This window comes from Dermochelys coriacea, chromosome 8 (assembly GCF_009764565.3).
Source record: "Dermochelys coriacea isolate rDerCor1 chromosome 8, rDerCor1.pri.v4, whole genome shotgun sequence".
Taxonomy (NCBI): Eukaryota; Metazoa; Chordata; order Testudines; family Dermochelyidae; genus Dermochelys; species Dermochelys coriacea.
The window spans coordinates 5,947,398-5,965,108 of NC_050075.1; the positions used below are offsets into that span (position 1 = coordinate 5,947,398).

The following is a 17,711-nucleotide window of genomic DNA, read 5'->3' on the forward strand; positions in this document are numbered from 1 at the left end:
ATTCCGCTGAGCTGCCTCTCAAGTCAGGTGCTCAGATACAATGATGGGGAACGTGGGATAAATGGCTAGATAGATGGATGCCACCAGCCCAGTGGATGACAGCCTGGGACCCCAGCCTCCTGTATGATAAAAACAGAGCCACTCAGCTGACTCTCTGGTTCCAATCTACCAGCTACATTTTCATAAGCTCAAGAAGGGTCATTTTTCTGCCCCCATTGAAGCCAATGGGAGCTTTGCTCATAGACTTAAGGAGAAACAGTGTTAGATACTTAGGGGCCCACTTCACCTCTGCCCTGTGCATCGTGTAGTCATTTATATCAGAGCAAAATGCCACCAATTCCAAATTGTAGCATTTTACATCAACTTTGCACCCGTGCAAGTACTCCCCAAGGTACTGGGAAATGGTGAATTGATTCATAAATTATGGGATTTGTTAGATTTTTTTTCTAAACATCTCTTCTAAGGGCTTGTCTACACATGAAAGTTCATTCAGATTAAGATAGGGTGTTTGAATTTAAAGCAGAAAAGTTATTCCTACTTAACTCTCTGTGTGGATGCTCTCATTCCGAAATAAGAGTTAATTATGAAATAGCTTAGTCCATTTGTAAACTAATTCAGAGTAAGGCATTCTTAGAGATGGGGAAAAATTTCAGCAGATAGTTAGCTTTTCATTTTAAAAGGCATTATTTTTCAAAATATGGGGTTTTTAAATCACCAAAAAAATGCACATAAAAAGTGGAAAAAGAAAACCACAAAACGTAATTTTAAAAAAGTCATTTCACTTAAAAAAAAAACAAAACAAAACCCTTTGTTTTGGGCTGACCAAAATATTTCCTTTGACTCAAAATAAAAAATTTGATTTTTTTAAATTTGGTTGGGAACCCCGCCCCACACCCAAAAAATTCAGTTTCTGTTTCCATGGAGCCAACGATTTTTCGGTTTGGCCCCCAAACAAAAAATCAGTTACTCGCTCATCCCAATAAATCCCAATAAATATTCCTGAATAGCTCCCCATGCAGCTCTTACAGTGGCTATTGTTCATTTCTAAACTCTCCTTTCCAGGTGCTTTGTCCTTGACTGTTCCCCGAGACAAACCAGGACCAGCAATTGCAAAGCCACTGTCTGTTGTTAGATTCTAATTTCTGTTGCTTATTTTTGTCCCTTACCATCAGGTCTTTTTTTCTCTCCAAAAATAATTGGTCTATGATAATGCAAAATGCCTACAAGCAATTAATCATTGCAACAGTTCCTGCAGTCCAGTTGCAAGCACTAGGGTCTGTCCCAAGTTTTCATGTTCAGATGCTCACATTAAGAACATTGCTGGGGTGACCAGCAAAATGCAACATCTTCCATAATGCCAGTGAAGCAACAGAGGGTTAAAAAATGCATCACTGGAACATCTTACCACCATGGTGCACACACAAAAGAAATTAAACTTTAATATTTAATGCAATATATACGTTATCCTTCTGCTGAAGGCTGCTGTATTGTAATTTTATTCGGGATAATTTAATTTCAGATTTATTTCAATGAACTACACCTTCCCCATGGGGGCAGTTTACTAGCTTAGTCTCCCACACATAAATCAGTATCCAATTTATATGGAAGTCACAGCCGCAGCTTTGCAGAGCTTGGGGTTGTAGCTCTCTGAGCATGTCATTTAAATTAACTGGCAGTAACTCATGAAGGCACTTTAATGGTTTTGATGGAAAATAATACCAAGACTTAGCCGGATCGATTGTTGGGGAGGTTAAGATTAAAAAAGGGGGAAGATTATGGAAGAGCCACAAAGTTTGGACGTCTCCTTGAAGTCACACTTCCACCTTGAGAATAGGAAGTAGCATCTGAGTTTTGTTTGAATTTGGGGGAAGAAAGTTAGTACCCAGGAACATAGGCACCAACCTCCACTCCTGCTGGAAGGTGCTCGACCCCCCTCTGCCCCTGGCCCTGGCCCTGGCCCTGCCCCCACTCCACTCCTTCCACGAGGCCCCACCCCCTCCCATCTGTGCCCACCCCAACTCCGCCCCCTCCCTGCCCCCATTCCAACTCCTTCCCCAAATCCCTGCCCCGGCCTCCCCTCTTCCCTGCCTCCTCCCCTGAGTATGCCAAGTTCCCGCTCCTCTCTCTCCCTCCCAGCACGTTGCCAAACCGCTGTTTGGTGGCAGCTGGACAGGAAGCACTGGGAGATAGGTGGAGGAGTGGGGACACGGCGCACTTGGGTGGGGGGGAGGAGGAGGTGGGGCAAGGAGAGCTTGGATGCCAGTGAGTGCAGAGCACAACTAATTTTTCTCCATGGGTGCTTCAGCCCTAGAGCACCCATGGAGTTGGCATCTATGCCCAGGAAGGTTAGAGTCTGACAGTGCTAGTTAGATCCATTGCACCTTTTTCCCCACATCACCCCCTTTCCATCCATCTGTCGCCCCTTTTCCCCCACAACCTTGCCTCTGTCATGAACTGCAGTACCTTTCCCTGCTGTTCCAGGCCTGACTCCTACACAGCTGTGTTCCACCCCAGAGGTGGCTGCATTTTAGTGCTGAGTGAAGAGATCCATATAGGTCTCGGTTGTCAGAGGTGCTGAGTACTCATAGTTCTCATTTGCTTCAATTGGAGCTGCAGATGCTGAGCACTTCTGCAAATCAAACCCACCGAAAGCAAAAATTTTCTCTCAGATCCGGACGGTAGATATTGCTTGACATTCGGCTACACATACGTGTCAGTGAGGAGCTCCACGTGGAGTGGCGAGAATCGAAGAGCAGAGCAGAAACCCTTCATGTACATCAGAGGAAAATGTTGCCCAGACAGTCATTTATCATGTTAGTTTAGTATTTCGCGCGCAGTCCCCTTTGGGATGAAAGGCTCCATGCACACGCAAAATATTATGGATTATTTGCTAATGTCATCACCTACACTTTTGAGCCTGGGGTTTTAACAGCAGTTACACACACACACACAAACAAACTTTGTTCTTTTACAGATGCCCTTGAGGTTGATTCTGGGAAGCCAGTCACTCACTTCCCAACCCAATCAGAGCATTACAGAAGAAGTAAAGTGAGTGCCAACAAATGGCAAGGGGAATATACTAGACACGTGCTTTGCATAGTGAGTTCCCCCAACCACTAAAGGGTCGATTATCTCCAGGGCCATTTCACATGGGCTCCTTCAAACACTGGGGTGCCATCTGTTTCAATTGGTTAAGAGGGGCTGGTAACAGGGAAAGGATACATGCTTGCACATGATGTTTGAGCCTGTACCTGCATTAACTAGTCTGGAGAGGGAACTGTGCAGATTGAGAGCTGCTGCTGAGCTGGCAGAGAGCTGTCCGGAAGCTGCCAAGAAGACAACCAACCATTTGGATTTCTGGGAATTGTTACAAAGAAACTCCTAACGATGCTTCACAGTACCTATGCAAAGCGAGGTGGCTGTGTCTCTGCAAAGTGGCCTTGCTCAGTAACAGGTACAAAGCTTTAAAAGGGGACAGGACAGAAAACAACAGGCTCTGCGATCAGGAAAGTCCATTAATTTCCACACAGCGGGGAGTTTACATTGATTACAGACCACAAGCCTCTTGTTAAAATCATTGGGCCAAAAAGGAGCATTTCATCTTTTAGCGGCCGTTAGATCGCAGCTGTGACCTCTGATGTCTTCATGTCTCCCCTCCTTATCATCAAGTATAAACCACTGGACACCATCTGCAATGCCGATGCACATCCTGGTAGCCAATCGGGATTTTAAAAAAAACCCACAACCACCATATGCCATTTTTCCCCCCAAAGACTGCCCCACATGAACCAGTTACAGTGAAGACTGCAAATAAGCCCAGTTTAAAGAAACCAGAAATGCGCACGTTAGATGTCTGTGAATGACTTATGTAGGGAGTGCTGTCAGGGCACAGAGAAGTACCTGCAAGTCCTGCTCAATGACAGGGTTGTTTGCGATGGTGGGGTGCAGGGCTTAACAGCCCTGGGCTCACTTCCAGTTTGTCTTATGTTACTAAAAGTTCATGCTTCAGAGTTTCCTCGGACCAACCAGCAGGAGGGTCAGGAAGGGATTTCCCCCCACCTCAGTGTATTATGGGAGGGGGTACAGAATTGGATGATGCATGCCAACAAGACCTGGACATGCCTGCCACTTAGGGTTGCCAGCTGTCTAATCACACAAACCCAAACGCCCTTGCCCCGCCCCTGCCCCACCCCTTCCCTGAGGCCCAGCCTCTTATCTGAGGCCCCCGCCCTGCTCACTCCATCCCCCCTCCCTTGGTCACTTGCTGTCCCCCACCTTCACTCACTTTCACCAGGCTGGGGCAGGTGGTTGGGTTGCAGGAGGGGGTGAGGGTTCTGGGATGGGGCCAAGGGGTTTGGAGTGTGGGAGGGGGCTCCAGGCTGAGCCTGGGGCAGGCAGTTGGGGTACAGGGGAGGTGAGGGGTGCAGGCTCTGGGAGGGAGTTTGGGTTTGGGAGGGGGCTCATAGCTGGGGCAGGAGGTTGGGGAGGTGGGAAGGGGTTTGGAGTGCTGGCTTCAAGAGTGGGCTCAGGACTGGGACAGGAGGTGCGGGCTCTGGGAGGGAGTTTGGGTGCAGGAGGGGGCTCCAGGCTGGGGTTGTGGTGCTTGAGGGGATGAAGGGTGCGGGCTCCCTCGGGCGGTTCTTACCTCGAGCGTCTCCCAGTCAGCAGCGCAGCGGAGCTAAGGCAGGCTCCCTGCCTGCCCTGGCCCTACGCTGCTCACAGAAACAGCCGCGCCCCCCCCCCCCCCGCCTTAGCCCCGCTGCACCACCAGACTTTAAGCGGGCTAAAAATCTCCCGGTTTGGCTTCAGTAGCCTCCCAAGTTCTGTCCCAACGCAGAACGGAAAAAGGTTTCCTGTCACACAAAGCTTTTAGAGATTTGAAAAATATTTCCCACACAGCCCTACTCACCATCTAGCCAACACCACATCCGAGCTAAAGGAACCAAAATCCAGTTTATCCTCCTGAGGTCACTCAAAGGTCAGGAATTTTCATGTGGTGGCGAAAGCAAAAGGTGTAAGAAAATTCAAGGCTTATGTGTGTGGTTCCAAACTCCGTTCTTACTCAAAGTTTATACTTAATTTTATTTTCTATTTACCTGGGTCTAATCTGCAGGTTTTGATAACTCCCAATTCCAAACACATCATCACACAACCTCAAGTTGATCAGTGCAATGTTTTGATTCACATTTCCAGATGCACCAGTTGTCATTTGTAGCTCATACCACATAAAAATCCCCAAAGACCTTCTATCCAACCATATCATGAGATCCTACCAGTTCATCCTTCATCTCCAGACCCCTCCACCTACTTCTCCCCAACCTCCCTCCTGCTTGCAAGTTAAAATACGCTTCACAGCCTGTACCGAAGGTTAACAGATGCATGCTCTGGTGGACCAAACAGAAAAGCATTCCAGAATTCAGGACCCCTCACGGGCCACCCCCTGCCAACTGCTTACACTCACGCCTGTCTCCCTTATGGCGGTATGACTAGGTTCAATGAAACTGTCCCTCACAGTCTCATGCTTTTAGAGCTTTATTGTTTAAAACCAGCATGCTGGATCTTTACTCAGGCAAATTCCAGCCAGCATCAAGCTGCGTTTTCCCAAATATTGACTGAATAAAATACAAAGGACCACAGGATTTGGCCCTACAGAACATGGAAAAGTGTGGAATATGACCCAGGGGATATATGCATGACCCACTTAGATTTTCAGACAGCCGCAGGGCAGTGTAGAGGTTATGGTGCCATATAGAGAGCTAAACTTCCATGCCAATAGGATTTAGCACTGCAGTGTGGAAGTATGTTTGCCAGTGATCATATGTTTCAGAGTAGCAGCCGTGTTAGTCTGTATTCGCAAAAAGAAAAGGAGGACTTGTGGCACTTTAGAGACTAACAAATTTATTTGAGCATAAGCTTTCGTGAGCTACAGCTCACTTCATCATATGGTGGATTACTGATCAGCTCTTAATTTGTTGCACAGGCCCTCCAGTAAACGTCAGCTGCAACATTTTCATCAACAGCTTTGGTTCTATTGCAGAAACAACTATGGTAAGTAAAATTAAATATGGCTGTTCAACTTGTTTGGGCATGTCCTACTTCCAGTGCATATGGTGTTCACTGCTCTTATTCTGCTAAAGGAGATGATTGCTCCTCTGTTCCTGAATTGTATTTGAAGGGTGATTAAATTAAAGGCTGTAGTGTACAAGACTTTCTTGTTCAAAGACTAAGATCTTGTACTATCTGTATGCATCTGCACATAAATATAGGCATTTGAACAGACAACAGTAAAAGCTGAAGTTCTCAGAAGGGTACATAAAAGTAAGGAAACAAGAAAAAATTGTTTCTAGTACCTCCTGCAAAAGGCTTGACCAAGCCACATAGTTCAGAGATGCACCCAAGATTTCCAAAACTTCAAGAGCATTTAGATCCGGGATTTTGAATTAGCCCATTGTAGAGTTAAGGAGCAGCAGCTCAATCCAGATCCAATCTAAACCAAACCTCAAATTCCCCAGAATTGGGCAGAGTTTTCACATCTGGATTTTCTTTGGAGCAACTATCCGCACAAAAAAACTTAAAATGCATTTAATCAGAATCAACATTTGCAAGGTTTTGCAAGCTCAGACCATCTTCAGGGGAAATTAACGAACATTGCTAAAAGCTGGATCCAATTTGTAAGAAGCTAGAAGGAGACAATCATGAGGAAAAGAGATAATAGTCTTCAGATGGAGCAATTAAAGATCAGTTGCTACATAATCAGTGAACACCAGTGAAAGCTCTGGAGGTACAATGCCATCCCTCTGTATTAATTAAAGATAATTCAGAAATATGATGTTCAATTACTCTTTTTGTAAGTCTCTCTCTTAAGAAGGATGTTGATTGAAGTATGTAAAACTCCCCAACTCCAATTGTCCTGTGCATTTAGAACAGGATTTTATAGGTCTTAAAGTTTCACCAGTGTAAAATGCTGTCTGTAATTGACTTCAGTGGAGTGACTCTAGATTTACATCAGATATTAGAGGAGAATCAGGTGCTATCTATGCTTAGTTACAGTACAGCAGAATTTGTAGCTTAGTATTCTTTCTAATGCAATGTACATTTAGTCCTATTAATAGGCACAAGTCGGTATTGATTATATTTGCTCTAAATTCTTAAGGAAATAACATCCTTAGCTGGAGGGCAGCACTTGTCAATAACATCTCAAATCCTAAAAGCACACATTATATTGTAGTGTGCCTAAACTCACCACATTTGTTTGCAGATTCATTTGCAGAATAAATTACAAATACCTAGAAATTTCTATTTGCTCATGAATTGGAGAATAGAACTATTACTAATCTGTTATTTTATTGGATAACTTCATTGGGAATGATGTGCAATAAGCAAATCATGATGTGGTCCCTGTCTCCATAAAATTCAGTGGAGCCATCCCATTGAATGGCAGGGGAGATGGGGCAAGCCCCCAATAGACCTCCCTGTGCAATATACAGAAAGACATCATGCAGTACAGTCTGCTCCCATACCGTACCTGTTATATATTGCTCCCCAAGGCATTTCACAATCCATTGAAACAATCCCGAGGCACCCTGGTGAACTGGATATGCAATAAAACAAGTTTCAGAGTAGCAGCCATGTTAGTCTGTATTCGCAAAAAGAAAAGGAGTACTTGTGGCACCTTAGAGACTAACAAATTTATTTGAGCATAAACTTTAAGCATCCGATGAAGTGAGCTGTAGCTCACGAAAGCTTATGCTCAAATAAATTTGTTAGTCTCTAAGGTGCCACAAGTACTCCTTTTCTTTTTAATAAAACAAGTGCGTCTTAAGCCTAGCTCTACAAATAGAAATACAATGCAGAGCTCGTGAACACACTGTGGGGATCTGCTCTGTTCTGCAGGATCCACCATTTTGGAATCCATTCCTCTGAAGAAAAAATCCCCACTACCACTTGGAAAGCATAGGTCTGAGTGCCTCTGAGAACTCAAGGCAACAGATGCTGATTCTTCCCATGCCGACATCAAAAAACAGAAGTGTAGCACCGAAGAGCAGCTGTTAGAACTCCCCATCGCCCTGCTAATAAGCTGGCCCCTACCCCTACAGCTGCTTTTTTAAATGTAGCCGATTAGCTAGATTGCATGAATGGCATTGTCTCCAAACTCGAGCTGTGCGGACAGACGTTCCATTTCACAGAGGATTCTGAGATTTCAAAATGTGGCTTATTCTGAATCAGTACAAAGCCAGACAATTTCACAGTTCTCCGCATGGGAAAATGCCAGTCAAAAACTTTCTTGTGGTCAGCCAAAGTGTTTCATTTCAAACCGATCAAAATGTTTTGATTTCAGCTTTTGTACTTTGTGCAATATAATCCATCACAACAAAATAACCCTTTGAAATGGAAAGTAGCTTCCAGATGCAAAATCAAAATGTTTTGTTCTGAAAATGTTGAAACGAGACATTTTGATGCTATCTGAACATTCCTCCCCTCCCACCCACCCCCCCGACTAATTTTCTTCTGAAACTAAATTCTGGCAAAATCGACCCAATTATGTGAAGCATTTCAGTTTTGACAGAACTGTGTATTCCAACAGAGTATGGTTCCATCAAAATTTCTCCAAGCAGCTCTACTCAAAACAACTATAGAGACCTGCTTGTGACTGGGTGAGTCTAAGGTAGCTTCCACATGAATGAGGGAGGGGTTTTGCCAGACCTGCAGCTCAAATTCCAGCACCCTTCTACAGTGACAGTGTAAGTGACATGAGGAAAGGGTGGCTCTTTGTCACCAATCCAGAGGCTGGTCTTCATGGAGGCTGGAGTCCGCCACCGCTAGAGCTGGTGGGGGGAAAAAAATTCCCTGAAAAATTGCAAAAGAAAATCACTTTAATTTCATTCAAAGTTTTTCACTTGTTTTCCCCAACAGAAACAGAGTATTAAAAACAAACATTTTGGAAAGAAAACAAAAATTGTTCCCCCCTTTTTTCTCATTTCTTTTTACTCCCTTTTTACACACTGGAAAAGTGTGGAGTTGGGCAAAGGTGTTGGGGGGGATTTCAAAAATGAGAGAAAGTATCAATTATTAGCTTTAAAAAAAATCACTTTTCCAATGGGAAAAATTAAATAAACGAGAAAGGCATTCCCTCCGCTGTGTTGAAACAAAATATTTTTTAAAAAAAAATCAACATTTTTCATTTTTTAATTTTTTTCAAAAACCAAAAATATTGGTAAACTTTTTTCATGAAAAAAAAAATCAATTTTTGACAACCCCATTTTTCAAAGGAAATGAGTTGACCAGCCCTGGTTCCAGCTCCGGGACTTGATTCTTTTGCTGGAGCAGTGGAGGCGGGAGCTTTTAGCCCTGAAGGTCATCGGTTCAAATCCCACTGTTGACCCAAACAGGACTGGTTATAGTAACATTTTAGAATCACTGGCCATACAAAACAAGAGACCGCAATGTTCAAGAGATGCTACAGCTAAAGTCTCTTGGATGGCTGGATCACTCTAGCAAGCTGTAAGTAGTAACCACATCGCTGGTACCCAATGGAGCATAATCACAGAGATCTATCAATTCATTTAATTAGAGAGATCTTTAAAATACGTTTTGGGACTTTTCATTCATACATAAGCCATTACTGTTGACATTTAAAGATTCTAGCGACAAGCTCCATAGCACACAAATCAGTGGGGATCATTATTGTCAACATGCATATCGCTAATGAGATCACCAGTTCAGGGGCTGAGGGCACCATAACAGAGGAGAAGAATCAGAGAAGTATGGAAAAGGGCAACAAGGAAAAGAAGATATAAGGGCAGGGTTTGGCTACATGAAGAAGTTGTGAAACTCAGGTTTCCATTGATTAGAAAATTGAATGGCAAGAAGGAAGGTATTAAAGGTGCAGACCATTTGAATAGCAATCAACCTTCTATGAACTCTCTAATGGGGGCTCAAAGAACAAGAAAAGCAAAAGTGCAGGGGTGAAATATTCAGGGATGTTAGGAGAAAGCATAGAGGGAAATTAATGTGTAGAATGGGCTCCCAGAGGCAGAGCCAGATTAAGGGCATGATCCTTCAAAGTCAGTAGTAGATTAGGGCTCTCAGCATCTTGCAGAACTGGAACCCCATGAAAAGTATCCATACACAATGCCCTGTGATTGATGGGACACTTATCGTGTGAGAGGTTGGGTCCTCTTGCAGCTTGATGTTTGTATCACAGCTCCGTCAACCCTGCTCTTAATCCAGCCCCAGGATAAGAGAAGCAGCAATTGGGAACATATTCAACAGAGAATAAAACAAGCACTTTAAGGAGAAAAACATGAGAGGGTACAAGAGGCAGACAGAAGGGTGGATGGGACTAGATGGCCCCCTTTTGTCCGGAAACACTGCAATAGAATTCCAGTTAACAAACTAGGAGATGTGCCTTTCCTCCAGCTCATTTCTATTACTGAATGTTGCAGCATTTGCGGACTGAAGAATCTAAACACAACAGCAAATATCTCATTCAAAACGGAAATAGAAACCAAACTCCTCATGAACTGAGTCTCCCAGCTGAGTGGGCCGAGTTTAGTAACAACCTAGAAATGAGAGTTTAAGGGAAAGATCATGCTCTGACATTTGGGATTCTGATTCTCCACAACACCCTTTGCATATATATATTTTTCAGCTGTTTAAAGGAATTGCACACCATATTCATCCCATTTGAAAAGGGAAAACTAACTGTTACGTTATAGCCAACTGTAGCACAACAATCTCCACTAAGCAAGTATCTAATAAGGGCACAGAAACCTGGAGGCTGCAACCATCCAACTGTAATATAGTTGTTTGGAGTCATCTGTGCAAGCACTATGCAATCACATAATGAATCATTTCTGTAAATGGGTTTAAACAATCCACTACAACTTCACCAGCCTCAATCCAGCAGACCCTGTTGATGAAACAGCGGGAGAAATTACTGACCCAGGGGTCATGTTCTGACCTCAGATCCATAGCTTGTGAGGTCAACAGGAGTTATGAGTATCTGCAGATAGAACAAGGCTCAGCTGCGCATGTAACAAACAGGGCAGCGAAAAACCAGTGAAGAGCATTTTGTGACATTTCTCTCTTTTTTTTTTTCCAATTTCAACTTAATACATGCAACATTTTTATTTTTCAAAATATGTCCAGAACTGGTACTTTTTACTCAGAACATGCGGACATTCAAAAATTGCAAAATATTAGTCCTTCCCAAACCAAGATTTCTAATTTTGAAATTCAAAATGTCAAAAATGCTGAGGGGTTCATTTGAAAATAGGATCATTTCTCACTAACCAGGGAGGGGAATGGTGAACTCTCAAAAGGTTTTTTTTTCAGTAAATCATTTTATTTGGATGAAAATCACAAACAAATGCAAAAACCACCAATGTGGAGGGCTCCCCAGTTTTGCTGTGAATATTTTGCACAGCAAGTGTAATCGTTCAGAGTTACCAGCTCAGTGAATGACCAGGGTGCAGTGAGATCTTTCAAATACACCTCTGCATTTTACATCAGGAGTTAAGGTTATTTTTTCATATCAGTAATATCTCTTCAGCTCTGTATTTACAGTTTCTTTACAGCAAGATATCATACTGATTTGCACCTCCAATTTTACTAGAAAAAATTATTTACTAATGTAAATGTCAAGGTTAGGAAGAGCCTCTTTTGAGTGAGACACATACGGTATACATCCTGCCCCAGCTCACAGCCTGAGTAACCAGGGGAGGAATCTTTTCAGGGCCACTCCTGGGGCTCCCCCACATACACTTTGCATTGGGAATAGTCTGTGGGTCTACCTAGCTGTGAATCCACAAGCTTCCCCAATCCCCCCCCCTCCCCCGCATTGCCACAGAACGAGACTGGTCAGAGCTACACTTTGTAACATGCCTCTCTCATGCCTTTTGTGTGGTCCAGACATTCTTCGCCTCCTCTCCATGCTTTTTCCTCTCCTACCTGTTCCACTGCAGCCACAGATTTGGCCATGCCCACAGGACATAAGGATCGGGTTTGCCACTCTGTGGGTGCCCGTTAGGCCACATCAGGCTGCCCTTCTCTTACATATATTGAAAAAGAAAGCACTGCATTATTTTACAGCCATAGATGAGATCACAATAGCTTACAGTAGGGGTGCTGGGGTGGTTGATGGAGAGCAATGCCGTGATGGTGGGTATGGGGAATAGTTTTAATTGGGGGTCACATTTTTTGAAATTCACAGGAAAGGGATCCTGGGTCAATGGTCTAGAACCTGGTGAATTTAGATACAGTAACACTCTCTTTGTGGCCAAATTATAATGAAAGCCCTGAGCTGCTTCAGTGGAAAATGCCATTCCAATTATAGAGACAAGGTGCGGGAGGTGATATCTTTTACTGGACCAACTTCTGTTGGTGAGAGAGACATGCTCTCGAGCTTACACAAAGCTCTGCTTCAGGTGTGGGAGGAGCACCATGTAAGCTCAAAAGCCTGTCTCTCTATATGTTGGGACCGACAAAGCTATAACAACACTGTATTCCAAGTATAGGCAGCCTTGTCTCGTAGAGTGAAGCAGATTTGTGGGTTTCTTTAGATGACTTCACTCTAATTGGTCCCATTGTACTTGAAGTCAGATAGATGTGTCACCACTGGACTCTCTTTTATGAAATCCAAATAATACAAGCCAGCCTGGCTTTTTATTTTTTCTTCCGCTTCTGCAGGAAATGCTTGATGCAATGCAGGAGTCTCACTCGTCTTTGCACCTTTTGGGGGTGACCGGGGCTACAGCATTTTATTGTATCACGCGGAATGAACTGCTGTTGCTCCCTGTGGAATCTCCGTCATTGGAGGTTTTAAAGAACAGGTTAGACAAACCCCATGTTGGGAATAGTCTAGTTATTATTTAGTCTTTGATTACCTTTTGAGGTCCTTTCCAATCCTACACTTCTATGATTCTATTTGATGTAACTAGTGGCAGTAAATAATATTGATACAGCACAGATATTTAAAGGATGAGACCAAAGGTATACAGTTACTGTGTTACATACACATTGGAGTGATGCATCCAGCTGATTGTGCATATAGCAGATGGGGTCATTCACCTGAAGATCCCCACGCTCTTTGCAAATATTAAAACTCAGATTAGCCCTGGGAGGTAGGTACTATTTAGCCATGTTACAGTTGGGGAAGTACATATAGAGATTTGTCCACACTCACACAGCAAACTAGTGGCAAATCTGGCTAGAGAATAGAGCTGGTGAAAAAAAAAATCAACAAAATGTTTTCACTGAAAAATGCTGTTTTGTCAAAACCAAAGTGGTTTGTGGCTGGCGATGGACCAGCTTCCATATGAAATTTTCATCTAAAATCTTTCTTGAGTTAGAGACACAATAGAGTGCTCACCTGGGATGTAGGAGACCTAGCTGTGCCAGATTCAGAGCTGGGACTTGAACCTAAGAATCCTTGGTGAGCGTGCTCACAACTGGGCAATAAAGCCAGTCACATACGCACACATGCTCTCCCTCCCTCCCCTGTAGGAGCTGTTCCACTATGTATAAGTATCCACTGGGCCAGAAAGAGTGTGACTTTACAGCCTGCTGCTTAGGGCACTCACCTTGCAGAGCAGGAACCTGAACCTAGGTCACCTACATTACAGAAGAAGGCCCAAACCCCGGGCTATTGACTATTCTGAGATGTGGCTTTGTCTGCCTGTCTCTCTCATCCAGTCTTGGGATAGAAAGTCCTGAACTTCCAGGCTTATACTCTAAGCTCTGGAAAAGTGTCCTTCCATTTAGCAGTAAGGAGGTGAGTGTGAGACACTATAACCAGGTGCACTCTTGTGCAAAGATCATTAACTTTACAAGCTAGTGTCTAATATTTTGGCTTAAACATGCCCAAATATCCAGGTGTAGCCTGAACTCAGCATCTTTATCTGGTTTCTATTCCTTTCTAGTATCCATAATTTTATAAGCCCCATTGAGCATTCCTTTGCCACTGGCCTTCATGACTTTCTTGGACTGAATTTTGCTGCCTATAATGAATGTGCAGCATTAAAAAGAAACCCTCCCCAGGCGCACTACCTAGTAAGAGAGAAGTGGGTAATGCACTGCCTTTGGGGAGTGCTGTGACCCCTGCTTAGTCGTGCCAGGAGCCCATTCCAGTCCAAGCAGGACAGCAACATGTCTCCCTGAGTTGAGTCCAGCCTTCTTCCATGCTGGCCACTCCTTTCCACACCCTCCACTGATACCTGTCAGCAGGGCTAAACAGTTTAATGAGCCCCAGTTGGGGCTTCTCCTCAGTCACGGAACCAAACACCAGCAGGGACCCAGAAAAGATAGTACAGCCAGTCACACTGCACAGGTTTAATTGAGGGCAGAATCCAGACTATCATGTTTAAATAAGGCTATTTGAAGCTGCAGATCCACAGTCATTGCTTGGAAGCTTTAGCCAACTCCCTTGCAGGAATCTAACTGGTTGCTGTTGGTTATTTCCCACCCTAGATACATCAGTTCCAGCCAGTGTCAAGCCTCCCATTCCTGAGCAAGCTCAGAGAAAAGCTAGCCAAAGGCCCACTACAAGTTTATCTAATTTAAGCCAGTACCTTGACTCAACATAATCTGGATTCAGGCCAGGACATGGGAAGGCAACAACTTTAGTGGCACTGATGGATGATCTCCTGCTGTCAATAGATAGAGTGGCAGACATCCATTCTCATCCTCCTGGACCTCTCTGCAGCATTCAGCACTGCTGAGATACTGCTCTCTCATATGAGAGAGGTGGCCCGGACCCACAGCAGGGAGCTGAAATGGTTCAAGTCTTTCCTGGATGGGTGCACCCACTGAGAAGTGATGGGAAACAGATGTCAGTCATGTCACTCAATGCACTACGAGAAGGACAGTGATGAGCGTGGAATAAGAACCTATATAGAATAGAACTAGGGCATCATGGAATTTTTTGTTCTCTGGTGAGGCTTCTCCATCACACTGCCAAGTCCTGTCATATCCAGACTATGTTCATAAAAGGAAATTCATTTTCATTTGGCTCATGGTCAAGTTTGCCTACAAAACCATCTCACCTGTCATCTGGGGAATAGCAGATCCTTCACTCCAGCCTCCTCCCACCCTGTAGCATCCATTGGACAGTTAGTCTGAAGTCATTCTTGGCTCCGTTTCCTTTCTTCCTAGCGACTTTTGGAGCTGCAGCTATGAATTTAGCCCAGTAGCATGAACTCTGAGTAACACAAGCCCTTGTGTGGGGTTTGGTTCATTTTCCACAAGGCTGAGCACACTCTGGGCAGCTGCTGCTGAAGTTCCTTCCAAACATGGATTTGATTCATGTTGTACATGAAATAGACACCGAGATGGAGCTGACCTGCTAGCGATCTGCTGGTTTGCAGCTGAATAAGCAAAACAGCCTTTTGCTTTCTGCCTATTAGACCAATTACATTGATTTTCTCTGACTGCAACCACCACTGATCTTTACAAACAGAAAGGGGGGGAATCAATGTATGCAACTTGTTCAGGTTACTGCTGTGTGTAATGAATTCAGGGCTATTTTCTATCCACTTCTCCTTTTCCTCTCTGTCTCTCTTTCCTTCTTTCAGATTTACATTATTGTTAGTTCTGCACAAGGCCCCTCATTATTAGCTGGCCACAGCTATTCGCCATTTTTCTAGAGACACATTATCTTGGGGAGAAGGAGATGGATAATTAAGTGAGAAAGACCCACCAGAACTTGTAAAGGTGACATCCTGGCTCTCAGAAGAAGGGGAAATAATATAATTTTATTCACGTTCAGAAATCTATTCCCTTTAACTTAATCAAGACATCGGCCTATGTGCTGTTGGCAAAATTACAAGCCATTAGTAGTTTCTATGCACAAATGGTGTATATGGGCAGAGTCTTAAAACTGATTTCTAGAAGAGCTTTGGTAATTGACTGCCCTAATCAAAACTATAGAACACACCCACTGTGTCATCTTCTAATCTTGCCCCAGGGTAATCAGACTGCAAGTCAAGTTTACACAATAATAGCAGCTGATCCCTCATGCTGAGTTGGCTCATTTGGTAGCATTCATATCTCTGGGACAAGAGATTATATCTGTTCAGATTTCTGATCAGTACTCCATTTTAGGCACAACACTGCAAGTTGGGCTGTTGCATTGTCAGAGATGCAATCTTTAACGGAGGATCCTTGTGTTCTACAGGTGGGTTTTAAAGAACAGATGGCAGACTCATGGAATAACCCCACAGTCCTGGCAAACACTGCCTTTCAGGGGAAAAAAACAAACCAATTGGTGCAAATGTTCAAGCTGTATATTAAACACTGATGAGCCCATAATGGCTGGCGCGCACACAGTCACTTCATTGCCAGTGTCTGACTCCCAGCTTTGTAAAAAGCTTCAGGCTACTTCAAGGAAGAAAGGCACTAAATAAAACCATGACCCTGATGCTAACAATTAGTTTGGCCAGGGGAAGTGAAATTGGTTTATGACATGTCACTCCTCGGGCACTGTCTGCCAAGGTACTTGGAGCCTTTATCGCCCACCTAAGAATCGATTCTCTCTCGCTCATTTTAATCTGCTTCCTTTCTCATGCAAAAGGCAGGGAACGGGACAGATGGCCTTGGGAAGCCATTGGGTCAGACACAGAGAACAAAAGTTGCCCCATTATTGTCCATGAGAAAGGGTCATGAAGGTAAGCTAGAGATCAACAACCAGTTTGGTCCGGAGAACTCAGGAGAGCTGTAAGACATGAGGTTATGAGACAAATGATATTGCTAGTGGGACACGAAACCACAGACCAAGCCTATAAAATGGATACCATTCGTTATGTGTTATGGTTGGAGAGGAGAACCAAATGTACTAGCTTAGGAGCTAGAGAGGGGTCTCAAATGACATCATCCCCCATGCTGCCCCTCCACCCACCTCACAGGAGAAAGTCTCAGAGCAAAAGGTGTGGAGGAAGATCAGCTGAGACTGTCTGGTGACAGAGTTTTAATGTTTATGAACATGGAATATGGATCATCCCCTTTAGTGCTCGTTCGCTCTCACTAACATCTTGGTTGGGTTTTTTTCTCTTTTAAATGTCCTTTTGGAAATGGAATTTGCGGCCTCTGTGAACCCATTGCCAATTGCTGCCACTGCTGCAAACAGCCCTGTGTCACCACCACCATCCTAGTCAGAAAGAGTGGCAGGTTTTCACCCTACGTGGCCAAATCCTGGAGTCCTGGGTGTGGAGACCTATCTGCCCTCCACAATTAAAGAGCCGTAGCATCGAGAAGAAGGGTTGTCTTATGGTTAAGGAATTAGACTGGGTCAGAGAAGATGAGAGTTCAATTCCTAGCTCTGTCACACAGATTTCCTGTGGGATCTTGGGAAAGTCACTCATCTCATTCTGTCTCAATGCTATTTCCTTTGTCCATCTTGCCTATTTCGATTGAACGTCCCTGCCCTGAAGAGCTGTCTCTTACCATGTGTCTATGCAGTAGGGTTCCGGTCATGACTAGTGTGGCCTCAACACAAATAGTTTGATAGACCCATGTTGATTCATAATAAAATCGATAATATCTACAGAGAACATATGTAAAAGGGGGACTATAGATAGAGTCTCAGCCCTACAGACATTGCAGGGGTGGGCACCTTGTGTTCTTAAGTGATCCTTTCCTCCATTCACAGTCAATGCTAAGGATGGTAATAAACTCTGGTCAAAGAAAGGGTTGGCATGGAGCAGGAGGCTTTGAGG

The 17,711-nt window shown here is 44.0% G+C and overlaps 1 protein-coding gene across 1 annotated transcript in view; it reads left to right on the plus strand.

The window, feature by feature from the left end:
• Window positions 1–17,711, plus strand: part of GLRA1 (glycine receptor alpha 1) — a 69,919-nt gene that overhangs the window by 29,205 nt on the left and 23,003 nt on the right. The window contains exon 3 of the mRNA XM_038413635.2: window positions 5,981–6,048. Coding sequence (XP_038269563.1) covers window positions 5,981–6,048 — 68 coding nt within the window. The remainder of the gene's footprint in view (window positions 1–5,980; window positions 6,049–17,711) is intronic.